General features: G+C 53.5%; 1 protein-coding gene across 3 annotated transcripts in view; it reads left to right on the forward strand.

The window, feature by feature from the left end:
• Nucleotides 1–393: 393 nt before the first annotated feature.
• The window catches only part of TRIM9 (tripartite motif containing 9), a 58,012-nt gene continuing 44,685 nt past the window's right edge, over nt 394–13,720 (forward strand). For all 3 annotated transcript variants that reach the window (XM_058829548.1, XM_058829545.1, XM_058829547.1), the window contains exon 1: nt 394–1,280. In XM_058829548.1, coding sequence (XP_058685531.1) covers nt 465–1,280 — 816 coding nt within the window. In that variant the 5' untranslated portion in view covers nt 394–464. The remainder of the gene's footprint in view (nt 1,281–13,720) is intronic.

The following is a 13,720-nucleotide window of genomic DNA, read 5'->3' on the forward strand; positions in this document are numbered from 1 at the left end:
GTCCGCGGGGCGGGCGAAGAGCGCGGGGCTGCAGTGCCGCTTCCCGGGAGCCGGGGAAGGGCCGGGGAAGGGAAGGGAAGGGAAGGGCAGAGCAGCGGGCAGAGCAGCGGGCAGAGCAGCGGGCAGAGCAGCGGGCAGGGCCGGGACAGGCGCGCTCTCCGCACCGACCCCGCAGCGCCGCCGCAGCCCCGAGCGCAGCCCCCGCAGCGGCGCCGCCGGCCGGGCGGGCGGGCCGGGTGACGGACAGGTGGATCAGCCAATCGCAGCGCTCAGCGCACCCCCGCGCCGGCGGGCGGACCAATGGCGAGGCGCGGGGCGAGGCGCGGGGCGGGGCCCGGCGGCGCGCGCGGCGGGCGGGCGGCGGGCGGGCGGCAGTCGGCGCCGAGGCGCGGTGCGGTGCGGGTCGCTCCTCGGGCTCCTGCCGCGGCCGCCGGAGCCGCGCCGCCGCCTTCCTTCCCTCCCCTATGGAAGAGATGGAAGAGGAGCTGAAATGCCCGGTGTGCGGCTCCTTTTACCGGGAGCCCATCATCCTGCCCTGCTCGCACAACCTGTGCCAGGCGTGCGCCCGCAACATCCTGGTGCAGACGCCGGACTCGGAGTCTCCGCAGAGCCGCCGCGCCTCGGGCTCGGCCGTCTCCGACTATGACTACCTGGACCTGGACAAGATGAGCCTGTACAGCGAGGCGGACAGCGGCTACGGCTCCTACGGGGGCTTCGCCAGCGCTCCCACCACGCCGTGCCAGAAGTCCCCGAACGGGGTCCGCGTGTTCCCGCCGGCCGCGCCGCCGCCTCCCGCCGCCCTGGCGCCGCCGCCGCCGCCGCGCAACGCGTGCCTGACCTGCCCGCAGTGCCACCGCAGCCTGGTGCTGGACGAGCGCGGGCTGCGGGGCTTCCCCCGAAACCGCCTGCTCGAGGGCGTCATCGACCGCTACCAGCAGGGCAGGGCGGCGGCCTTGCGGTGCCAGCTCTGCGAGAAGGCGCCCAAGGAGGCGGCCGTGATGTGCGAGCAGTGCGATGTGTTTTACTGCGACCCGTGCCGCCTGCGGTGCCACCCGCCGCGGGGACCGCTGGCCAAGCACCGCCTGGTGCCGCCGGCCCAGGGCCGCGTCAGCCGCCGGCTCAGCCCCCGCAAGATTTCCACCTGCACCGACCACGAGCTGGAGAACCACAGCATGTACTGCGTGCAGTGCAAGAGCCCCGTCTGCTACCAGTGCCTGGAGGAGGGCAAGCACTCCAGCCACGAGGTGAAGGCGCTGGGAGCCATGTGGAAGCTGCACAAGGTGAGCCCCGGCTGGGAGCATCCTCAGCATCCTCTCCCGTTCCGTGTCGCAGCCTCGCTGGAGAGGAGCGCTGCCCCTGGGCGCGGGGACCTTGGCATCGTGCAAATGATGCTCCGCTGATGCGGGTCCCCAAATCCAGCCCCCCAAATCCAGCCCTGCCAGCCGGAGATCCCAGCAGAGGAGCCGGCAGGGCCCGGGGATGGATCGGGGACATCTGCGCCGCAGAGCTGGGAAAGCAACAGGGAGCGATGGTTTGGGGAGGAGGAGGAGGAGGAGGAGGGAGGTGTGAAATCCAGCGCGGGGAGCCGTGGGGTGCCACCTCCTGCCGCACTCGGGGGCGCTGGGAGGAGGAGGATGCTGGCAGAGGGCAGCCAGGAGCCGGTCCCCGGGTACCGAGCTGGAGGAGAGATCCCAGCGCTTGAGGCGGGGATGTGGCCATCATCAGCCTCTGCCCCATCCATCCCTCTGCTCCATCCATCCCTCTGCTCCATCCATCCCTCTGCTCCATCCATCCCTCTGCCTCATCCATCCCTCTGCCTCATCCATCCCTCTGCTCCATCCATCCCTCTGCTCCATCCATCCCTCTGCTCCATCCATCCCTCTGCTCCATCCATCCCTCTGCTCCATCCATCCCTGTGCCTCCCTCCCTCCTCGCACCGCTGGCCGAAGGAATTGGGGCAGAAGTGACTGGGACGCGGGCGGACAGGGCACAGGGGGATGGGATGGGCGTCATTCCTTGGATGAACATCCACATAATCGGCCCCCACTCCAAGGAATTGCAGCTGGGGGAGGGTGCTGTGACCTCCCGGTGGAAGGGACCAGGCTGGATTGCTTTCCAGGAATATCTGGGGATGCTCTGACAGGCTGGGTGGCAGCATGTGGTCTGTGCAGGGTGCACATCTCCGGGCTGGAGCTCTGCACCCCGAATTGGGTCAGTGGGTGCAGGCAGGGACAAGCTGTCACTTGTCACGATGGCCCAAAAAGGGGGGTGAGCACGTTATGCTGTGGGGAGAAGGGTTTGGTGGTGCTTGTTGCTGCTGGAAGGGGTTTTTTCCTCTCTGGATCCTCTCTGGATGTGCCAGAGCAGTTTGGTGCCCCTGTCCCTATCCATGGGGTGCAATCCCTGATCCCAGAGCAGGAACATCCAGCTGGTGAGGGATGCTCGGGATAATTGGGGACCTGAGGATGGAGCCAGGCTCTCGTGATGTGGAGCAGCAGATGAGAAGCAACAGGCAGAGTTTGGAACACAGAAATTCCACCTGAACGTGAGGGAGGATTTTACTGCTCAGGCCAGGCTGGAAAGGGTTTGGAGTAGCCTGGTCTGGTGGCTCTGCTCACGGTGGTGGGGTTGGAGTCAGCTTTTCCTTCCAAATCCCTTTTCCCAGGGGAGAGCTTTAGCCCTGCGCTGTTTCACTGATGTAGCTGACAGATGTGGAGCTGTAACATTATTTCAAACGATGAATTTCATGGAAATCCGACAGTGAAGTCTGACCTGCCTTGAGAGAGCTTCTGCAGGGGTTCACTGGCATCACCTGCTGTTAGTTTGCTTTGAAGGGAGGGGAAGAGTCTGTGGAGTTAAATGTGGTGTTAAGGAATAATTGAAGGAGTGATTTCAGGGCCAGAGCTCAGATTGCTCCTTGTTTCATACAACAAAATCAGGGGAAAAGCTTATTTACCTTGAGTTTTGTTACCAAAAAAAACAAAAATAAAAACCAATACCCACGATTTCCAAGCCTTGGTTGGATTAGCAGGCATTAGGAGCCAAACCACCTGTGGATTGGAGCAGTGATCCTCTTGAAAAAGTATCTGGTGGTGCCATTCTTTGATTTGCTGAAAGGGTGAGTGTCCCTTTTTGCCTGGTCTTTTCTCTGTGGTGAGCAGTGTAATGATACCTGCAGCTCACAGGAGGGAATCATGGAATGGTTTGGGTTGGAAGGGGCCTTAAATCCCATCCAGTTCCACCCCTGCCATGGCAGGGACACCTTCCACTATCCCAGGCTGCTCCAAGCCTTGTCCAGCCTGGTCTTGGGCACTTCCAGGGATCCAGGGGCAGCCACAGCATCTCTGGGCACCCTGTGCCATCCCCTCCCCACCCTCCCAGCCAGGAATTCCTTCCCAATATCCCATCCAAACCAACCCTCTTTTAATTTACACCCATCAGGCAGCTCCTGAATTCTCTTGCATCATTCCAGCACCTCTTGCTGTGAATATTCTTTGGGATGCTCCTCCCTTCTGACCCAGGGATTGTCCCCACAGCCTGTGCTGACCCTGGATGAGCTGTTCCTCCTGCAAGCAGCAGCGTTCACTCCTCACTGAGTGATTGCCAGGCCCAGGGCAATCCCTGTTAAGTGCAGCCTGCTCCCCTTGGAACCAAATCCCAAGGGTTTTCCACTCCCCTCTTGGGGAAACTGCCCCAATTCTCCTTTTCCTCCCTGAGGTTCTCTGGGATGATCATTGAAAATAATCTGTGCTGAGGCACAATCAATTGTCATTTGTGGAGCTGGGGTTTCTGAGCTGGACACAAATCCTCTCTCTCCCTGTTTTCCTTTCAGCTGTCAGGAGCAGGGGTAAATATCCAGAGAAACCTGGAGGGCAATGGGTTTTTAATCTGAATTGTCCCAGTTTTTGCACAGATATTGCAGCTGCCTGGGGTTTTATATCCTGACAAGCTGGAATGCTGCTTGGCATGCCAGAAGCAGGAGCAACAAGATGGAGCTGAATCATTTATTCCTCACACATCCCAGCCCCTCTTGTTTTCTGCTGGAAATGTGTGGAGAGTGCAGGCTCAGCAGGCTGCTGATGTGTTTTTATGGATAGATGGATGTGTGGATACATGGATGGGTGCCTGTGTACAAATACAAACCGACTGGGAGGGATTTCCAGGGGTTCTGCTGTCTCCCACAGCCCTGAAATCCCCGCCAGTTGATCAAACTCCGTCTTAAAATCATTTTACTCTTGCTGGCACAGGTTAAAAAGGTCTCCCAGAAGGTTGTGGGTTCTGGTAGCAGATTTTGAAAGCGTTCTGGGCTGGGAAATGGAGAGAGAGTGATACAGAGCAGTTATTCCTGCCTGTTTCTCAAACACTGAGTTGTTACCCATCACTATTGAGTCCCTGGCATTTCTCACCCCATGGCTGGAAACCTCCCTGGGGCTGGGACGCTCCTGCCAGGGGCTGCAGAGGTGAGCCTGGGTTTGCCAGGCACTAAAAAGAAGCTGAAGAGGTCAGAGATCCCACAGTGAAAAGCTTCTGCTGGTTTTGGGTAGTGCAGGAAGAAGCTTCCCTGTGTTTTGGGTTGGGATCATGGGGCTTTGCCTCTTCTCTCCACTCTCAACCACATTCCTTTTGTTTTCTGCATCCAAGGAAGGGCAGCAGAGCTGGTGAAGGCTCTGGAGCACAAATCCTGTGAGGAGTGAGGTGGAGTCCCCATCTCTGGAGGGGTTTAAAAGCTGTGTGCATGTGGCACTTGGGGACACCCATCAGTGGTGGCAGCGCTGGACTCAGTGATCTTAAAAAGCTTTTCCAACTTCAATGATCCCAAGATTCTAAAGCAAAGCTCTGAGCTGGGAGCACTCCCTCCTTGAGGAGGTCAGGCAGCGTGTCCAGGTCCTCTTGGAGAGACCAGAAACAAATCTTGACTTTAGTGGAAGGAAAACATGTCCAGGTCCTCTTGGAGAGACCAGAAACAAATCTTGGCTTTAGTGGAAGGAGAAGAGTGCTCTCCATTTTAATTTTACCCAGGGTTTAACTGCCCAGGCTGAAGACACCGGCTGTCCTCAGATTGCAAATCCCTGCAAGATTTCAGCACAGCTCAGCCCTGGGAATTTCCACCCCTGCCCCTGTGGGATCAGCAGGGATGGGCAGCAGGCAGAGGTGACACCTCAGGTGTCCCCTGGAGCTCAGCTCCTGCTGCCCCAGCACCCCTGGAATGAGGGATGCAGGTGATCCCTATCCAGAACCAAAAATCCCACACTGGGACTCAACTCCAGCTGGTTTGGACTTGTGGGATGGGAAAACCTGCAGGAGTTTGTGGCCAGGGAACACCAGAGCCAAGACAGGGATGAGCAGAGAGGGTTTTTTCCTCAGCACACTTGGCCAGGGCTCTGTGTTGGCTGCCAGAGGAACTTTGGAGGGGAGATTGGGACACTGGGAATGTGCTGCTCTCGTGTCCATGGGAATTCCTGTGGCCTGCAGAGCTTGGGGAAGTATCCAGGGAGTTGCTGTGTGACCAGGGTCTGTTTGCATCTGCAAAGTGAAATATTTGCTGTTTAAAGAGAAGCAGGGAGAGTCCTTAATGTTTCCCAAGCCTTGGCCAATATTTCCCATGGCCTTCCTGAATCCCACCACCCTTTTTCCATCTGCAGCAGCAGGACCCATCCCCTCCTTTTCCAACAACTCCCAACAGCTTTCCCACCTCCTCCATTCCTCTGTGGCCAAATCCAGAGGGTGGCAAACAGGCTGAGAGGCTTTGAAGTCGGAAAAAAACAAAGAAATGTCAGGATCTGGAGCAAAAATCTGATGAGGAGGGGCTGGGGGAGATGGGAAAGGGGCTCAGCCTGGAGAAAAGGAGGAACAGAGGGAATTTCTGGCTCTGCACAAGTCCCTGCCAGGAGGGGACAGCCAGGGGGATCGGGCTCTGCTCCCAGGGAACTCCCAGGACGAGGGGAAATCATCTCAGGTTGCTCCAGGGGAGGTTCAGGTTGGATATTTGAGAAAATGTCTTCGTGGAAAGGGTTGTCAGGCATTGGAAAAAGCTTCCCAGGGGAGTGCTGGAGTTTCCCATCCCTGGAGGGATTTAAAAGCTGTGTGGATGTGGCACTTGGGAATGTGGGGATTGAAAAGTCTTTTCCAGCCTAAATGATGCTGTGATTGACAGCAGCCTGTGCCTGCCCAGGATCCAGAGGTGCTGCTGCCTTCTCCTGTTCATTTATTTGGATAAAAGCTTTCTGGCTCTTTGCTTTGCACCCAGAGCAGCTCATGGAGTAAGGAGCAGCCCCAGACACGCTGTTAATCGAAGATAATGGGGTTCAGCAGGTTCTCCCACAGGTTCTTGGAGCCCAGGGGGCAGGAGGTGACCTCTGAGTGATTTGCTGATGGAAATGGGCCCAGGGTCGTCTCAGAGTGTAAATCACTGCAGCTTTTATTCCATTCCAGTGGGAAGTTTAGATTAGATATGAGGAAAAATCCTTCCCTGTGAGGGTGGGAAGCCCTGGCACAGGTACCCAGAGCAGCTGTGGCTGCCCCTGGATCCCTGGAAGTGCCCAAAGCCAGGTTGGATGAGGTTTGGAGCAGCCTGGGATGGTGGAAGGTGTCCCTGCCATGGCAGGGGTGCAATGAGGTGACCTTTGAGGTTCCTTCCAACCCAAACCATTCCCTGATTCAAGTCAGGAGCACCCCAGCTGAGATGGGGAGAAATTCATCCAGGGGCTGATTCTTGTCTCTCTTTCAAGGAAATTTCAGCAGATCCATACCCAGAGATTCCCCTGTCACCACATCCCTAGCCTGGAAAAACAGGAGAATTAGGAAGCAGAGCAAACACTGTGCCTGGTGTTAGATAAATTACGTGAGAGTGTGGAAAAGTTCTGCTCTTTATTAACCAGGTTTCACAGGATGCTTTCGAAGAGCTGACATTGGTGCAGCTCAGATCCTTGTTGGGAAAATGTTCTCTGCATTGCTCATTCCTGCTCTTCTAAATAATCCAGCAGCCAGAAATTTTGGCTTTTAGAGGGAAAACTTTGCTTGGTGTCAGAGAATCCTGAAATGGGTTGGGGTGGAAGGGACCTTCAGGATCATCCCATGCCATGGCAGGGACACTTCCACTGTCCCAGGCTGCTCCAAACCCTGTCCAGCCTGGCCTTGGGCACTTCCAGGGATCCAGGGACAGCCACAGCTTCTCTGGGAATTCTATTCCAGGCTCTCCCCATTCTCCCAGCCAGGAATTCCCAATTCCCAATATCCCCTCTAAGTCTTTTCTGTTTTCTCCTCTTGCCACAACCTCTTCCCATTTCCACAAATTCCTTTTTTGGGGTCCTGCTGTGCACTTTCTAGCAATCCAGCACAAACCACTGGGAGATCCTTCCCTTTCCTGAACTTGGATGGAACTTTCAGCAGCCTTTGATTAACTCATGTTGCTCACACATTTTCATTTAGTTCAGAGTGCCTTCAAATTGAATTGCTCTTCCCAGCTGTATGAAAGAATAATTAAAGAATAACTTGGCTGAAACACAACAAGTCTCAAAGCTGCTGTTATGTCAGCCTTGGTCCTTGTTTTGTTTGTTCTTAGGACGAGGCATTTTACCTGTTAAATTGGCTTATAAATAATCCAGCTCATTCCCTGTTCATTCAGCTCGTCCTGCTGGGATGAATTGGATAAATTTCTATTTACAGCAAGCACATAAGGCAGAGAGAGCTGGGGGTATAAATCTCTGGTGACCCTGGCTCAGATAATGTCCTGGAAGGAGAGGCAGAGGCTGCTGTGGAATTATTGTCAGGAGCAAAAGCTCTCAGGGTAAATTTCCCAAATCCCCATGGACCATCCACTTGGAAAGAGAAGGATATTTGGGGTCTGGGAGCAGCACTGAGGGGTGGGTGAGGGTCCTGCCAGGTGGATAAATAGGAAATGTACTAAACTCCTGAACAGGGAGACAGAAATAAGCAGAAATGAAGCCCAGCTCTCAGCCATTCCATCCCCTGATTAATGCAGGAGCAGAGCTGAGAACAGCAGGTCAGAGAATTCACCTTTCCTATTGAAAGGGAAATTTTGTTTGCAGTCTGAACCAAGTGATTTTTCCTCCAGAACTGGATGCAGCTTTGGGGACAGCCTGACCTGGAGCTGGCTGGAAAAGCTCAGCAGAGCCTCTGATCAGTGCAGAATTCCTGGGTACAAAATACAAGACCCAGCTCAGTTTGAAATGTTCTTGGAGGGCACAGGGGTGACTGTGAGGGTGATGCCAACCTCAAACACCGTGGGCACAGCACAGATTGAGGTTTGAGCCACGTTTTTATATTTAATTAGCCATTAAACTCCCCGTGCCACAGAAATAGAGGGGTGTTAATAGGAACCCTCTCAGTTCTGGGAGGGATTTCCCATCAGTGTTAATTACCCTTTCCCCTTTGCTAACCTTATAGGAGTTGATGGGTTTAATAAAAATTTAAAAAAAAAAAAGAAAAAAAGCTGGGAATTGGATGTTAATAAGGCATGCATGGATGTTGCCTGGAGTGCTGGGAGCCACATTTGCCATTCCCGAGAGGAGCGGCTCGGATCTGCAGCAGCACTGGAGCCACTGGGGTGGAAGATCACATCTGTGACTTCCAATGCCTCCTGGAAAATCCCAGATCTCCTGTGGAGATCCCAGCCTGGCTGCCCAATCCAGGGCTGCTGCTTCCTGCTTGGTGTAAAACCAAAATTCCTGGGAAATGTCATTTAAATAATTTGCACCAACCCCGAAAACGTGAAGCATCTTTCAGCCAGCAATCCCTTTATTTTTATTTTTCCTTTTGGCCTTTGGACCCTTGCACTAAATTCTTTTTTCCCCTTGCTCCTGGCCTCTCTGGAGGTCTGGATTTGCATGATGTTGCTGTTCCCTGTGGCAGGCTTGGTGTGTGTGAATTAATGATGGGTTATGGCCTTGCCTCCAGCTGGAGGGTGCACAGCGCATCCATAGCAGCATTCCTGACATTCCTGCTGTGGAACTGCTCTCCCCCTGCAGCTCTTGGGCTTTTCTCTGCTGAAATCCCTCTGTTTCCCCATTAAGCAGTGCCCCTTGAGTCAGGGTGTATTAATTCACTGGTTCTCTTACTCCACCATTTTTCTTCTCCCTGCTTCCTTTCCCTGGAAATATTCCAGGGGAATATTGGGCAGGGCTGGGAGCAGCCTGGTCTAGGGGAAGGAGGTGGAAGAAGATGGGATTCAAGGTCTCTTCCAAGCCAAACCATGCTGGGATTCTGTGATTCCCAGGGTCTCTGACCTGGGGGCTTGGCTGTGCCCGTGGGATTCCTGTTGGGAAGGACCTTTCTGTCTGCAGAGGTCTGGTTTTGACCCAAAAAAATCAGGTTTCAAATCAGGTTTCTCTGATTCTCTGCCGTGGTCTGTGATGTAAAGCTGGGAGAAGGGGGTGGTTCTGTCAAGCTTTGAAATGGATTATTCCTAACAAGGCACATTTATTGATTTTGAGACACAGGCTCCGCTTTGGGGGCAGAGCCTCTGCTCCTTTCCTGGCAGGGCTGTTTCCACAAGACCCAGAATTGTGGAATTGTGGCAGCGTTTCCCTGAGGATGCTGCAAAGGGAAGGAAATCCCTGCCAAGGACTTGCTTCGTTCTGGGCAAATAATTGCACAACCCCCCTGTCTGTCCTCTCCCAGGAAATGTGTGTTTAGCACCAGCCCAGCAACAATTATGATGGGAATTCCTGATGGAACTCATGGAGATGGACTGGGAATTTCCAAAATCAGTGTGGAGGAGTGTGAGGGCTGGGTGAAATCCCATCAAGGACACAGTGGGAGCATCAGCTTCCCTCCCTCCCTCCCTGGGAAAGCTCTTCCAGCCTTGCTCAGACTCCAATTGAAGTCACAGAGATTTGAGGGCATGACTTGAATGCTTTCTCACGTTGGGGTGTCTGAGCTGATAAATTGGGGAGAATCCAGCTCATTCCCTGTTCATTCAGCTCATCCTGCTGGGATGAATTGGATAAATTTCTATTTACAGCAAGCACATAGGGCAGAGAGAGCTGGGGGTATAAATCTCTGGTGACCCTGGCTCAGATAATGTCCTAGAAGGAGAGGCAGAGGCTGCTGTGGAATTATTGTCAGGAATAAAAGCTCTCAGGGTAAATTTCCCAAATCCCCATGGACCATCCACTTATCCATCATCCCTGACAGCTTCCCTGGGAGCACAGCACTCATTCTTTGCCAGAAGTGCAAACCAAGCTTCATCTCCCGTGGAAAACCCATGGAAACCTCAGCCCTGCTGTCTGAGGGAGCAGTCAGATTATCCCACCCTTCATTCCTTGATGCTGCTTTGATCCAAATCCCCTTTTTTTTTGTGCCATTCCTGCTGCCCATGCAGCTCTGGGTGAGGCTGTGCTCCCCCAGGAGCTGGTGGCTCGTGTCACGCTGTCACACGGAGCCCGTCCTGCACCAACACCTCTTCCATGCTGACATTTTGTTCCCAGGAAATGAGGACCTCAGAGGGCACTTGCTGAGGTCTGTGCTGGCAGAGCAGCCCACACCTTGGTGAATCAGAGCTTGGGCGCAATTTCTCACCTCTGAGATGATTTCTCACCTCCCCCGGAGCACAGCAGTTAAAATGTGTGAATATAGCATTTTTTACTTTAATTTTTTTAATTTTTTTTTTTTTAATTTATTTTATTTGATTTTATTTTAAATGTTGCCCTCTGGCAGTGGATTCTGCACCTTCCCCCTGCCCTGCTCATGGCAGAGGAGCTCATTTGCTGGGATGAGCAGTGCTGTGCTCCTGGAGCTGTGGCCACTCAGCCCATCTGTGGCTTGTGCTGTCCATGGATTCCCTGCCAGGCTGTCAGATGATGAAGGACGGGCCCCAGGCAGCTCCAGGGAGGATCTTTTGTCCATTCCTGGCTGGCAGGTGCTTTGCCCATGTCTGTGCCAGGTTGCCAGCTGGGTGCTGCCTGTTGCTGGCTCCTGCTGCCGTGCTGTGCTGTTGGATGGTGCCAGATGTGCCTGGCTGGGCTGGGATGTGATTCCTGGATGAGCTGGGAGCGGTGGGAAGGTGCCAGAGGAGCAAAGGAGGCTCAGGAGGGACCTTGTGGCTCTGCACAAGTCCCTGGCAGGAGGGGACAGCCGGGGGGGTCGGGCTCTGCTGGCAGGGAACAGGGACAGGAGGAGAGGGAACGGCCTCAGGCTGGGCCAGGGGAGGCTCAGGGTGGACAGCAGCAGGAATTTCCCCATGGAAAGGGAGCTCAGGCCTTGGAAGTGCCCAGGGAGGTTTGGATTCCCCATCCCTGGAGGTGTCCCAGGAATTGCTGGAGGTGGCACTCGGAGCTCTGGGCTGGGGACAGGATGGGGATGGGGCACAGCTGGGACTCCATGGGCTGGGAGAGCTTTTCCAACCTCAAGGATTTTGGGATTCTCTGGGATGTCTCACTGTGGGAAGCCTGAAGGAATTTGCTGCAAGCTGGGAGAAGGAAAGGGGAAAGGAAACAGGATCCTACCCAGTGTCAGCCTTCTCCATCCCCACCTCGCAGGGCTCCAGCACCTGGAGAGGCTTCAGGGACAAAGATATTTTGTTCAGTTTGTCCCAAACTGGGTTGAACAGGGCTTGGAGCAGCCTGGAGTGGTGGAAGGTGGCCTCAAACATGAGCTCTGATCTGGGGGAACACTTCCAGCAGTTGTGGGATGCTTTTATGGGGCTGTTGGGATTCCTGGGATCGTCTGCAGCTGGCAGTGACAGGAGGATGGTGCTGCACAAGGTCATTTGTGGCAATTAGCACAGATTGTCTTGCAGGGACCTTGTGCACTCAGCATTTGGCACCTCAGTTCATCTTGTGCTGCATCCACAGGAAAGTCAAGGAATAATTTATGTCACGACTGCAGCAGGCTGTGTGTGGTGGGATAAAATCCCTTCCTGCCATATGCCACGGCTTTGGCTTCAGCAAAGCTGGGAATTGTTAAATACTCGGGAATTATGTCAGCTCCCAAAGCTTTGGGAGGGACACACTTTGTAACAGGGTCAGTTGTGGTGGTTTTAAACTAAAATTAAACCTAGATTTAAGGAAGGAATTATTTATTGTGTGGGTGGTGAGGCTCTGGAGCAGGGAAGATGTGGCTGTTCCATCCCTGGAAATGTCCCAGACCAGGTTGGGTGGGACTTGGAGTGACCTGGGATTGTGGAATGGGATGAGCTTCAAGGCCTCTTCCAACCCAAACCATTCTGGGATTTATTCAGAGTTAAAGTCATGGCTCAGTTCCCTCCCAGTGAATGTGTTACAAACAGGAAAATATGTGTAATTTAAAGCAAAACCCACCAGTGGGGGTTTGTGTTTATGCAGCCCTTCCTGAAAAGGTCACATCCCAGGCTCCTGAACCCAGGAAAAATCCACTTTCCTTGTCCTTTCCCCAAAATGCAGCTGATTTAAATTAAATAGAATGAAGTTTATGGGGCCAACAGCTGGTGAGAGCATGTGCTGCATGTGGAGTTCAGGGGGGCTGTGCTGATTTAGCCTGACTCAAACTCCACTATAAACCACGACCTGTTCCTAAATGTGCTTCACAAGAATCCAAAGCAGAGTTTTGTGCCTAATCTCCACCTCTGGGAAAAGCTTTTAACCTGGGTAAAACATTTATAAAAAAAAAATAAAAAAATAAATATTTTATTGCAGCCATTTGATTTAAATGTTTTGGGGTCTCCAAGTTGATTTGCAGTTAGAGTTTGAAGGAGCCAGGAGATCACTTGAGTACAAATAATGTCACAAATGTGTGTCCAATTTGGGATTTAAGACCTGATTCTGCCTCCTTCGTTTCTCCTGGATGTCAGGAATATCTCTGGTGACTTGATTGATTCCTTCAAGCATGGTGGGGTTTGACTCTGAACATTCCTGTGCACTCGGTAGATAATTTATGTAACACTTTATGTAACAACTCGCTGCCTTCACCACTTTGCATGTGCATAAACCTCTTTCCTGAGGGAGAATGTTCTAAAAGCAGGTGGTCTTGGTGGCTGCACAGCTCTGCAGCAAAAAATAAAGAGTTTATTCTGAGGCAGGGTTGATACTGAGAGGATTATTTTTGATGCCTGTGTTGCCAGTGGCAGATATTATGGTCTGTTAATTAAATATGTGTGACTGTAGATGGGATGTGGAGGTAATTGAAGGGTTCTGCTCTGGAGCCAGGCTGGGAGAGATGGGAATGTTCACTTGGAGAAGGGAAGGATCCAAAGAGAGCTCAGAGAACCTTCCAGAGCCTGAAGGGACTCCAGGAGAGCTGGAGAGGGACTGGGGACAAGGGATGGAGGGACAGGACACAGGGAATGGCTCCCAGTGCCAGAGGGCAGGGATGGATGGGATATTGGGAATTGGGAAGGAATTCCTGGCTGGGAGAATGTGGAGACCCTGGAATAGAATTCCCAGAGAAGCTGTGGCTGCCCCTGGATCCCTGGAAGTGTCCAAGGCCTCTTCAGGGCACACAGGTCCCTCCTTGGTGGCTTTCCAGCCTGGAAGTGCCGGTGACATCTCGGAATCCTGGTGCTGCTCCATGTGCTGGGAATGTTTTTGTTTCTTTGTTGGGAGCCCCTTCCCTGGGCTTGAGAGAAAGATGGGAAGGACAGGCCTGGGCAAGCTTTGCTTAATGAGCTGGTTTTGCTTCCTGTGTTCAAAACTGGTTGTAAGTTTAAATGGAAAGATATTTAAATAAAGCCTTCAAGGGAAAGGAGCAGGCCCTGGCACTTCAGTAACAACACTCACCTTGGAAA

Source organism: Poecile atricapillus, chromosome 1 (genome assembly GCF_030490865.1).
Source record: "Poecile atricapillus isolate bPoeAtr1 chromosome 1, bPoeAtr1.hap1, whole genome shotgun sequence".
Classification (NCBI taxonomy): Eukaryota; Metazoa; Chordata; class Aves; order Passeriformes; family Paridae; genus Poecile; species Poecile atricapillus.